This window comes from Notamacropus eugenii, chromosome 3, assembly GCF_028372415.1.
Source record: "Notamacropus eugenii isolate mMacEug1 chromosome 3, mMacEug1.pri_v2, whole genome shotgun sequence".
Lineage (NCBI taxonomy): Eukaryota > Metazoa > Chordata > Mammalia > Diprotodontia > Macropodidae > Notamacropus > Notamacropus eugenii.
Window position 1 is genome coordinate 372,078,773 of NC_092874.1, and position 12,145 is coordinate 372,090,917.

The 12,145-nt window shown below is 37.3% G+C and overlaps 1 protein-coding gene across 6 annotated transcripts in view; it reads right to left on the reverse strand.

Moving 5' to 3' along the window:
• Positions 1-12,145, reverse strand: part of LOC140496993 (aldehyde dehydrogenase 1A1) — a 269,491-nt gene that overhangs the window by 220,543 nt on the left and 36,803 nt on the right. For 3 of the 6 annotated variants that reach the window (XM_072597453.1, XM_072597451.1, XM_072597448.1), the window contains 3 exons: positions 10,302-10,363; positions 7,797-7,925; positions 7,014-7,127 (listed from right to left, as the gene is read on the reverse strand). The exons of the other annotated variants lie outside the window; for them this stretch is intronic. In XM_072597453.1, coding sequence (XP_072453554.1) covers positions 7,014-7,127; positions 7,797-7,925; positions 10,302-10,363 — 305 coding nt within the window. The remainder of the gene's footprint in view (positions 1-7,013; positions 7,128-7,796; positions 7,926-10,301; positions 10,364-12,145) is intronic. 6 annotated transcript variants of the gene reach the window in all.

Consider the following 12,145-nt stretch of genomic DNA (forward strand, 5'->3'; position numbering starts at 1 on the left):
ATTTTAAAAAGGGGAAGGGGATTTATGAATACAAAAATATTTGTAGCAGGTCTTTTTTGAGGTGGCCAAGAATTGGAAATTGAGGGGATGCCCCTCAACTGGGAAATGGCTGAAAGAGTTGTGGTATATGATTGTAATGGAATATTACTGTGCTATAAGAAATGATGAGTAGGCAGATTTCAGAAAATCCTGGAAAGACTTACATGAACTGATACTGACTGAGTGAGCAGAAGTAGAAGAACATTGTACATAGTAACAGCAATACTCATTGATGAACAGCTGTGTATGACTTAGTTATTCTTAGCAATGTAATGATCCAAGACAATTCCAACAGACCCATGATGAAAAAATATTATCCACTACCCAGAGAGAGAATTGATGGAGTCAGAATACAGATCAAAGCACATATTTTTCACTTTCTGTACTTTTTTATTTCGGTCTGTGTCTTCTTTTACAACATGACTAATATGGTAGTATGTGCTGTATGATTGAACATATATAACCTTTATCAAATTGCTTACTGTCTCAGGGAGGGGATGGGTAAGGAGGATAGAGAGAAAATTTGGAAGTCAAGAATTTGTTCAAAATGAACATTAAAAATTGCCTTCACATGTTACTGGGAAAATATTAATTTAAAAAAGAAATGTGACAATTCTTTGGTGGGGGAGGGGGAGCAGAGAAGAGTTTGGACTAGATAATCTCTCAAGAGCCTTCCATGTAAAAAAAATCTGATCAAAAACCTTTTCATCTCTAGCGTTTCACTTTTCTCCCATGCAAATCCTTCATTGAAATCAAATCAGATCCCTCATAAGCCCATAAATCTTGTGTGAGCTTTTCCACCAATGTGCCTTTGCACAATCTTTTCCTTGCATCTAGAATGCCCAACCTATGCCCTCCACTTTTTTGTGGAGTCTATAAAGTCCTATAGTCAAAGTCCAAGTTACATCCCAACTTCTCCATGGAACTTTTCCTGATCATCCTAGCTGAAAGTGATCCCTCACTCCTCTGAGTTCCTATAGTACTTGACTCAGAGTGAGTGTAAATAGCAATTCCTTCTGTTTTGAGCCAGAAACCCTGAGGGTCTTCCCTTCCCAGGTTTATTTATTTATTTATGTATTTTTCACTACGTAAAAGAGGCTATTTTTGGCTTCATCTCTTACCTAGCTTAATCCCTGATTGGGTGTTGCCTCAATCACACAGTCAAAGACTTAAAAAGGCCAAGTTTTCCTACTGCATCTGGGGCTATCTCCAGTTGTCCTGATCTCTCTCTTTCCACTGGACCAAGATGGCTCCAGAGGAAAAAAATGAGGCTGGTGACTTTGCACAGCCCTGCCTCACTTAAATCCAATTGACTTGTCAGTCATGGCATCATCTTCCTGATGTCATCCATCTTCTTCAAATATGAAGGCCAAACAACAACCATAACAGCTTGCACTATGTATTTGCCCTATAAAGCAGGTATTTGTATATCATACACCTATCCCCACTCCTGCCTTTTTAGCCTTCTGGCATCTTACTCCCCAACACATACTCTTTGACCTAGTGACACTGGCCTTTAGGCTGTTCATGAGCAAGGCATTCCATCTCTCAACTCCAAGCATTTTCTCTGGCTGTCTTCCATGCTTGGCAAGCTCTCCACCCTCTACCTGAACTACTGCCCTCCCAGGCTTCATTTAAATCCCAACTAAAATCCCTCTGACTACAGGAAGCCTTCCCTAATACCACCACTTCCTCTTTTTCTTTCTCTTCCTTCTTCCCTCTTCCTCTTTCCCTTTCTCCTCCTCTTTTGGAGGAGGAATACTTTGATAGCTTATACTTTGCAAGGTGTCTTGGGGTTTGGGGTGCTAGATTTTTTTTCCTCTCTACTTATTTATATCATTTTTTTAAACCTGGAAAATTAACTTTTTTGTCTCATATATATGTATATATAAATATATATATGTCTCATTTATAATTTATTAAAATATAGTTCTGAAAAACCAGGCTTCAAATAGAGCAACTTGGATATGCATTTAAACCAAAATCACTGGCTCCTACTGATCCAAGCCTCACTTGCTCCTCATTTGTTCAGAGTGAACGTAAATACCAATTGTTTCTGTTCTGTCCAGAAATGCTGTTGGTCTTCCCCTCCTTTACTGATTGTTTTTTTGAAGACAAAGTAGGCCATCTTTTACCTCAATTTTTACCTAGCCTTTAACTATGAAATGGGTGTTGTTTCAGATAAACTAAGACCTGGAGAAGGCCTTAGCTTAAAAAAGGCCAAAGGTCTCCTACTGCATCCTGGTCCATTGCTGTCATCCTGACCTATGTCTTGCCACTGGACTCCAATGACTGGAGGAGAGAGTGGGACTGATGACTTTGCACAGTTCTGCCTCACTTAAATCCAATTAGCTTGCAAGTCAATATACTACTCTCTGTATGTCATGGGTCCTCTTCCAGAATGAAGGGTCCTCTTCCAGAACAACCAACAACCTCTCTTAATTCCAATATTTTTCCTCTTTTTATTATTTCCCAATTATCTTGTTTTGTATATATCTGCTTGCATGTTATTTTCCTCATTAGATTATAAGCTCTTTGTGAACTGATTATTTTTTGACTTTTTGTATCCTCAGAACTTAGCACAGTGCCTGGCATGTAGTAAGTGTTTAGTGAATGTTTATTGATTAATCAATTCATCTGTCAACTAGATGATAAGCTTACAGAGGGTCAACATTGCTATAACTATTTCCCAAAGAACCTTATATGCTAAGTGCTCAATAAATGTTGATTAAATGATACTCTTCTCCTTCTTTCAGAAAGGAATGCCCTTTTTGACAGAAGAGTTGGGAAAGTAACGTTGAAGAATCATTTTTAAGACCTTATTATGTTCTAGGCACAGATCTAGGCACTAGAGGTACAAAGGCAAAGTGAAAAAGCTCCTGCCCTCAAGGAGCTTAAATTCTATTAGGAGAGACAACATAAGCATATATAAATAAACATATAAAAAACAAGTAAATACTTGTAACAGATACATGTCCTTTGGGTATAAGTACTTCAAAATCCACATGCTTGACAGCCCTCCTCAAGGTTGGAAGTCATTATTCAAAACATTCTGCCTTTGTATACTTTCCCCCACAGCTCATTTCCTATGTGCTAGGATTCTTTTCGTGTGTGTATTTGGGGGTGGAGGGTTTCAGGGTAGACTGTTTCTTCTTGATGGTCTTCAAATATAGTTCCTGGACTTTTAAGTCTTGATATTCTCAAGATATTTCTCAATTAAAATGATCTGTAGTCAATTTCTTTTTACTTGGTGAAGGAATATTTCATATCCCTTGAATAAAGTAAGTTCACTCTGTCCTTTTGGTGACCTCTCAAGGAACATAACATGCGCGAGTTGGCCATGCCTTAATGTTTTGGGAACTAGCCACTCCCGGAACACATAGATAATACTTGGAGGATCTGGCTAGTCCTCCCAGTATATGATTAATTCACTTATATCTTGTGGCCCCCGTATGATATGTCCTTGACGAACAAACATCTGCATTCCCACGGCCATGTGCCTGACCAGCTCGGAAGAGTGTGTGGAGCCGTTGGCAAAAAGCCTTCTTTGTCTAGGTCCCTATAAACTCCCCTCACTTAGTGCAAGTCCTTGGAATCTCACCCATGGAGAGGACGCTCTGCCTGGGACCCTTGTGCTCCCAATTCGGACCCTGAACGCTGTATCCCGGGATTCCCCAGCTGAGAAAATTCAGGTGTTGGTGCTCCTCGAATTGGTGATGTTTTCTTTTTCTTTTTCTGTTATACTGATTATTATTATACTTATTACTCTGTGCTTATTGTGTATTATTTGCTGTATTGGATGTTATTATAGACAGTCTATAATTAAACTACCTTCATTTTTAAAGCAGTGTGAGAGTGTTATTTACAGGAACGAATCCAAACCCCTAAAAATCACAAAACACTTGGACAGAAGTTTGGAGTAAATGATCATAATAATAATATAATAATAATAAAATAAGTATCTATTTGAGTTCCAAAACTGTGTGATTCTATGATACCATTCTTTATTTCTCTATTCCTATCCCATTTTCTCCCACAGACTACAAAGTGAAAACTAGAAATGGGTATTTGGGTAGCCTGTCAAGTACAACAGTATGTTTAATTTTTGACAGTCACTTAAGATAGATAATGACCTATGATAACTGAATAATGGGAAGTCTTCATTACATTTCGGAAAATGCAATGCTCTCACTGATCCTAAAATATTTGCTCCTAAAATTGTTCACCTCTGGCTCATCAATATTCTAAGAAAAATTTAAATAACAAATTATCCAAAGATCAATGGAAACACATGAGGTGCATATAAGTAAGCTACAGAACACCACCAATAATGACTCATGTAGAGGTACGAAAAATAAAACTAAGGACATATCTGATCAGAAAAGAAGGCAGGCAAGAATGAGAAGCAATACCTGGGTCATCTACTTGGTGCATGAGTATCAAAGTTATAACAAAAGAAAAGCTTTTAGTGCTTTGGGTGGATTCTCTAAGGAAAACACAGACAAAAGTGAAAGGGATGACTGGCATAGAGGGCCTATAATTTGCATCTTTGGAGGCAGCACAACCAATGCATACCTCTATAAAAGCATATAACCTCCTCTTAGAACTGTTGCAATAAAATGCCTGAATAGTTTTTTAGTTTTGCTGAGAAACTTATGCAATTATGTTCAGTAAATCTAGGAATACATGGTTTAGAGCCCATCTGAAATACCCATACCAATTTTCCTATGCCACAACCATACTTCTGATTTAAGAAGACCAAGAAGGTATGTTTTGCTCCTTTCTATTCTCAAAGAGTTTCCATGGGTTCATTTTTTTTTTTTTTGAAATGGAGGTTGTTAAGAAGTTAGTGCTCTTCTGCATTCTGTAACATTTAGGAGTATCTAACTTTAGCCAGAATTAGTGGTACATTTCTGGCATCTAAAGATATTAAATTTACTAGATTGAGTAAAAATTATAAAAAGTGCAAGAGAGGAAAAAAAGGTTACAACTTTACTTAACGTTTGTGAGCCAGAAAACTATCCCACGTTGTGGGGTATAGACATAGCTTATAAGTCTATATTTGAGAGGCTCAGATGTTTAAATGGGCCCAACTGGTAGACATTCTCAAATGCTGCTGTGCTACTTGGCTGTCCTTTACTAGTGCTTTCACTATATGAGGTAGCACTATTTTGTCCTTCATTTTCAAAGAGCACTAATGATGTCACAGGATGATGTCTTGACTTGTGCATGAATTGAATTTAAGTGAGGCAGAGTCCTGCTGTTGTCAGTCTCACTTCTCTCTTCCAGAGTCATTGAAGTCCAGGGCCAGACAAAAATGAAGATGAGTAGTGATGGACCAGGATGCAGTGGATGACCTTGGCGTCTGATGTCTGACCAAGACCTAAGTACTCCACAGTGCCTGCTTCATGCCTACTGGAACAAATGGTTCTCATTCACTCATTCTTCTAGTGGGAAGTCTTCACATGCTTGGAGTAGAAAGCCCCCTAACTCACATATGGGTTTGAGACACCTTGATCATTCTCAAACTGTTTTAGCCCATCTGCCCAGAGAGTTTTACTGGGGTGTGACTGCTGCTCATGCTACAGCTTCTTGGAGCGACAGGTGAGAGTTGTGTGACTGGTTGGACACCAAGGTGGATAAGCAGGTTTGACAATGGCTCAGCAAGCCATCAGACACTAGTTTTCCCTGAATATTCCATACATTCCATAAGAGGCAGTATGGTTTGGTGAACAGAACGCTTGGACTAGGGAAGACCTGACATTACTGTATGGTCACTCAACTCCTCTGAGTTTCAATTTCCATCTGGGTGAAAAAGGGATGATAATTCCTGTATGGCTTCCTCACAGGGTTATTGGGAGGATCCAGTGAGAAAATCTGCATAGTGTTTCATGAATTTTGAAGCACTATGCCAGTGGTACATATTGCAAACTACTTACATGACATCAACAAATAGCATATATTCATTAAAGTCTTTGAAATATAAAGCTCTTACAAAAACAAAAGAAGTACAAGCATGTTTTAAATGAGTTTAACAGGGTCTCTAACTTGTATTATAAAACTTAAAAATGAAAACACAGATGTAATAAACAGATCAGGTATGGTATATACTTGTACTACTGAACTCATAGAATATCAGAACAGGATGGGATCTGAGAGTTTATTTAACCTCACCCCCTTATTTTGTGGCAGAACAAACTGAAACACAGAGAGGTTATGACTTGCTGATTTTTTTTGTAACAATGACAGAAATTGGACTCCATTCCAAGATTTCTGACTTGAAGGCCTGGGCAACCTTTCATAGGATGGATAGAAGAAAAGCACTGAAACACATACTACCTTATTAGCCCTGGCATACCATTCACCACAGTTCCTATGAAATGATATTTGAAAAGCAAGAAGAGAGAGCTCATTTCAAACTTCCAAGCTCTAGGCTTGATTTACACATCATCATGGTATCCATTGTTATATTATGGTCATATACTACGTACATATGTGACTCGAGCACAGTAACATGTGGGGCCCACCCTGACTTCTCCAACTTTTGTCAGTTGGTTTGTGTTCACAGAATCCAAGGCTATTTTGATACTTTTCTATTTATGACAAACACGATAATGAAAGATAGTTTGGTGGGGATCAGGAGGGTGCCAGGCCTCTATCAATCTAACAACAAGCATTTATTCGATGTCCATTATGTGTCTGACTGTAATATAAATACAAAAATGAAAGAATTCCTGACCTCCAGGAGTTTATATTCTCCCAGACCTACTGCAGCTCCTTGCAAATAGGAGACACTTGATGAATGCCTACTGAATTCAATCACAGAGGGTTGTTTCTCTAAACTGCTCGTCTTGCTTATATGGTATTTTTGAAGAACACAGTAAGATAAAGATAATTAGACAGGAATGCATTTTATGAGGAGTCTTGACCCTAAAGTAGGGGCTGGGAATGACTCAACATTTAAATTGTCTTACCTCGGTGGACCCTGTGAAGGCCACTTTATCTATATCCATGTGAGAAGAGATGGCTGCTCCAGCTGTGGGTCCATAACCAGGCACGATATTCACCACTCCTGGTGGAAAACCTGCCTAAAAGAGTAACGGAGCCACAAATTGATTCCAGAGAGGGAGAATCTAATACTACTACCAGCAGAAAAGCACCCTGAGTAAACGAATAAACGATGAGAGCATTTATTAAGCACTTGTGTGCCAAATACTACATTAAATGCTGGTAATCAAAAATATAAAAGGAAGAAATCCCTAGCTGCCCCTTATCCTCCTAGGGTCTTATATTTTAACAGGGGAGACAACCTATATATGGGAGTCACTAGTGGCCAGTAAATGGAGTTATGGTTAGGTGAGTCACATAAATAGCAAGGGCAACTGATAAGCCCTTTGGTGAAGTGATCATAGATCATAGGAAGGGAGGGAGAGTTAGGAGAATGGTAGCAGGTGTGTACTCTGCAGGATCCGAAAACAAGGGCATATGGTCCTAGGCAGTGAAGGAAAAAATGTTTTTGCTAAGCACTCATTGGGGGCAGGGGAGGGTATGAATACAAAGAAAGGCAAAAATACATATTCTGTCTTCAAGAAGATCATATTCTAATGGGGGAGAACACAGAAAATATTTGTTTAAAATTCTTTCATTTGACTACATATGATTGCTTTTAGGGAGGCTGGTACTCTAGTTTTTTTCCTTTTTTGTTCCCCTATCCAAAATATATTGTTAGAGAGTATACTATGACTTAGCAAACTTACCTCTTTGATTAGAGATGCTGCATAAAGAGCAGACAGTGGGGTCTGCTCTGCTGGTTTGACCACTACGGTGTTTCCACAGCAAAGGGCAGGTCCAATTTTCCAAATGAACATAACCAAAGGGAAATTCCACTAGAAAGCAATAAATAAGAACCAATATCCTTGTTAATACTGAATGGCCTTCTTTGCTAAAGTTGTACACTGATGTCTTACTGAGGCATGGGGCTGACTCTAGTTTTCAAAAGCTATACCAGTGGAAAACAGACTTTGGAAGGGTCTATGTAACTAAAAAAAAAAAGTCTTGGGTATGGGTCAAAGCTCCAGGGATAGGTTAGACATCGTTTGAAGACTAGTGTAATATTTTTTTTAGTGAGGAAGGCTCATCAGAAGAGTAATACATTTCACTGCATAATCATTGCATCTTGTTATTTTCAGTCCAAAAATTGATTTATAACCTTTCATTGCAAAATTGTTGTGTGGTATATTTTGTTTGTCATGCTGCTTAAAAGGTAAACAGAGCAGCAAAGTATTCACCAGTGACATATGGATACGTATTCATCTCTCACGCATTGTGAGGTGCAAGTCTAGAATTCTCAGTGCTCGCACACTGTCAGTATTCAATTTTAACGTATATTCACAAGAATTATGTGCATCTTAATCTGGCCTCAAAGACAGCTTAGTAATAAATGACTTTTAAGTAATACTGGCATAAGCTTGTCAAAAGCTTCATATAATGGTTGCATCTAATTTTTTTTGCAAAAAAAAAAAATTGGCATAAAATCTCTGATGATTTTGCAGTAAAACAGGGCAACAGTCATCAATTCAGAATTCCCTCCCACCCCACAATCCTCCTTGCCCCAATCAAAGCAACTCATATCAATCTGTTTATATAGAAAGCTTATGATTCAGACCAGAGAAGGAGGACCCACACTTATGAAATCGTGGATCTATGATTAGATTTTCCACACATTTCGAATTTTCAAAATCTGAAACAATTATTATTAGAGTAGTAAAAACTTGATTTTTCCATTTCTTGTTGATTTAAGTATACTATCAAAAGTGAATCCTCAAATTAAAAAGGTAGTTTTTAATGAAATCATCTTGTGTAGGATGGGAACAGATAGGTCCTTTTCATTTCTGTCCTTTGAAGTGACTTTTCAGCCTGAAAAAAACAAAGCATGTTCATGGTCTAAGAACCAAGTACTCAGTGGGAAATAGATTGTGGATCTATTTGTGTTTAAAGACTGAAAAAGCTCTTTGTTCTCAAGACAATTAGTCATTATTTACAAAATTATCACATTGCCTAGCTAATTCTTTTTAGAAATAAGTGGGTCACTAAAACAGCTATCCAGCTGTTAGTGATTTGTGCTTGCTACATTTGATTTTTAATAATGCATTTTAAAAGTATGTGTCATTTTTTTGACTTTTACCATAACAAATGGCATAGAAAATTCACTTCCAAATCTAAGAGATGGAGCTAGTTATTTAGATACTATATTTATCATCAAAAACAGCATGACATAATGGATAGGAGAACTAGCCTCAGTCAGTGAGTCTTGCCTGTATCCCATGCTAATGGTATGAACCTGGGCAAGTCACTTAACCTTGTATTGCCCTAGGAAACTATCTAGAAGAGTTGCTGAGCAGATGCTCTTCCTTCTGCATGGATACAGGAAGTCCTTCATCAAGAGAGCCAATGATACTCTAGATTTTGATCCAAAAAGATAAGTTATTTAAATGGTTGGCATATTGGAAAATGCCAACAATAAATCATTTTTTGTAGCTGATATTCAAGAAAATCATAGCAAGGATGACTCTTCCTTTAAAAACAGAGACATGTTGCCATTTGCTTATAAAAATGTAATGTCATCATTTTAAATCTGGAGAAGGATACACTATGCTTTAGAATTGTACACCAAAATGCCACTGGCAGTACTTTTAAAAATGTTGATACTTCAAAGGATTTTTTATCTTATTGGTGGGGGTATTTCCATCCACAACCAATCATCCCGTATGACTTGTGTATGTTATACTTTAGAAAATTCCTTTTGGAATTCCACAGCCTGGAGATGGGGCTTCTCAGCAATTAGAGATTTCTAGTCGGCAGTTCAAAAATGATGTTGAGCAATAGGATATGTTTTAATTACACTGAAATGATGCCCTCTGAAGCAAAATATTTAAGTCTCTCTTTATTCCATGGTAGGAAAAATAAAACTTAGGACACTGTATCATCCTGCAAAGGCACATAAAAAGCAATAAAAAAATAAAATTCATCTTTAAATTGGGTAAAATACCTCATGTGTTTAATGGGGATATTTGATTCACTGACACTGGGTCCCGAAAGGGAAGAATTCTTGGTATACAAAAGGAAGTCATGACTCACTACATAACTCTTCGGCAACTTTTGCATTTAGTAAAATTCTAAATGTAAGTTTTGTGGGACAAAAAGACCATGCTTGATCCTTTAATCAGAGAATTTCCAAAGTCTCACATGTTAAGGCAACTTACAGGAATGATCTGACCACAAACACCAACAGGTTCATGTCTTGTGTAAGAGAAATATTTTCCATCTAAAACAAACAAACAAGCAGCACAGTAAACTCAAAAATGCATCTGAAACAGCTGTGATGGATAAAGCCAACAATTAAGTATATACAAAATGGAAGTTCACAACAGTATATCTCTGACCTCAGGCCAAATCAACTACCTTCATGCCTGGGTACTAGACATGCTCTAAAAGGCATATTTCCAAATATTTCCAGAACACTAATGGAGAAATGGCAATGAATAGAGTGGTGGTGGTGGTGGGGAGGGAGATGTAGGGAAAGTGCCAAAAAACATAGTTCTGCAACTTTAGTATGCCAAAATTTAATAGAAAAATAGAAATCAAGATTTCTATAAAATACAGCCTCCATTCTCTTTGCTGTAGGTACAACCTCCCTCAGTGATCTGTCCCAAATGATTTTTTTAAAAAGAAAAAGAAAAACCACAAGAAACCCCAAACATCTCTTCTACTACTCCCATTTTCTTCCCAAGCCCCATTAAAGACAACTGGTTTATGTCTGATTTTAACTTCATTCCAGACACACGAAGATTTCCTTTGGTCTTTCCTGCTACATTTGGTTTAAACTTCCATAGATTCTAGATCCTATAGAAACATGGTGGCTATCAAAAGATAGGACTGTATTCCACTAGAACCTAGTTAAGTATTTTCCATATTTGTTGTTGTTCAGTCATTCAGTTATGTCCATGGACTACAGCCAGGGCTTCTTCTATCCTGCACTCTCTCCCACGGTCTGGCCAAGCTCATGTTTGCCGTTTCTATGACACTATCTATCCATCTCATCCTCCGCTGTCTCCTCCTTTTACTTTCAATCTTTCTGAACACCACTGTCTTTTTCAATGAGTCCTACCTTCTAAACTAAAGTATTTAATCTTCACTTTCAGTATTTGTCCTTCTAATGAATAGTCTGAATTAATTTATTTAAGTATTTTACGGATAGTAGATGCTTAATAAATTCTTGTTGTATTTTAATACCCATTCATTAATATCTTGGTATACATTTCATTCCTTCTCTTACTTAATCGATCTAGAAACTTGAGTCTCAAAAAGAGCCACATGATTATGCCTCACTATGCCTCACTATTTTCTTACTCCATTGTGTGTCACTTCCCACGACCTTCCCAATGCTCACCTCATTTCTGTGGTTCATTTTTGCTTGGCCTTTTTTACTGGCTTTTAGTGTAGCTGCAATATCATTAAGGCTGTTTAAATTATTGGAGAAACTTAAGGATTATCTCCATCAAATCTTCAGCTACTGAGTTCATTAACTGGAGAGACTGATCATCAATGAGTAGAGGTAGATAGACCATGAAGGACAATTTTCCTCCATGTTCTCACAGAACAAGTTAGGTTTTAGATGAATAGTTGGTTTATCTCTCAACTTTTCTGGTCAAACTGTTTCTCTTAAGACCAATAAATATAATTTATAACAGTGTGTCATTTTGATCTCTTCTGTTCTGGAGTTGAGTCAAATTCCAAATGTCAAGTTCTCCAAATTTCTGTTTATCTTTCCATGAAGTTACTTGCACATCCCATTAAAATATTGATAATATTGTACATAAGTATTTTATATATTATACATACATGCATGTGTATGTATGTGTGTATATATATAAACACATATATTTGAAGAGAGGGTATTCAATAGTTATTAAAATATTTCTAGACCTGTTATTGGAATAATTTTGTTGAATCTGTAATTAAAGGGGAGATGATAAATATTAGTATACCCCAGCACCTGCCAAGGTGAAATTTTTCATTATCTAATGAAGTAATTTTAGTACGAAGT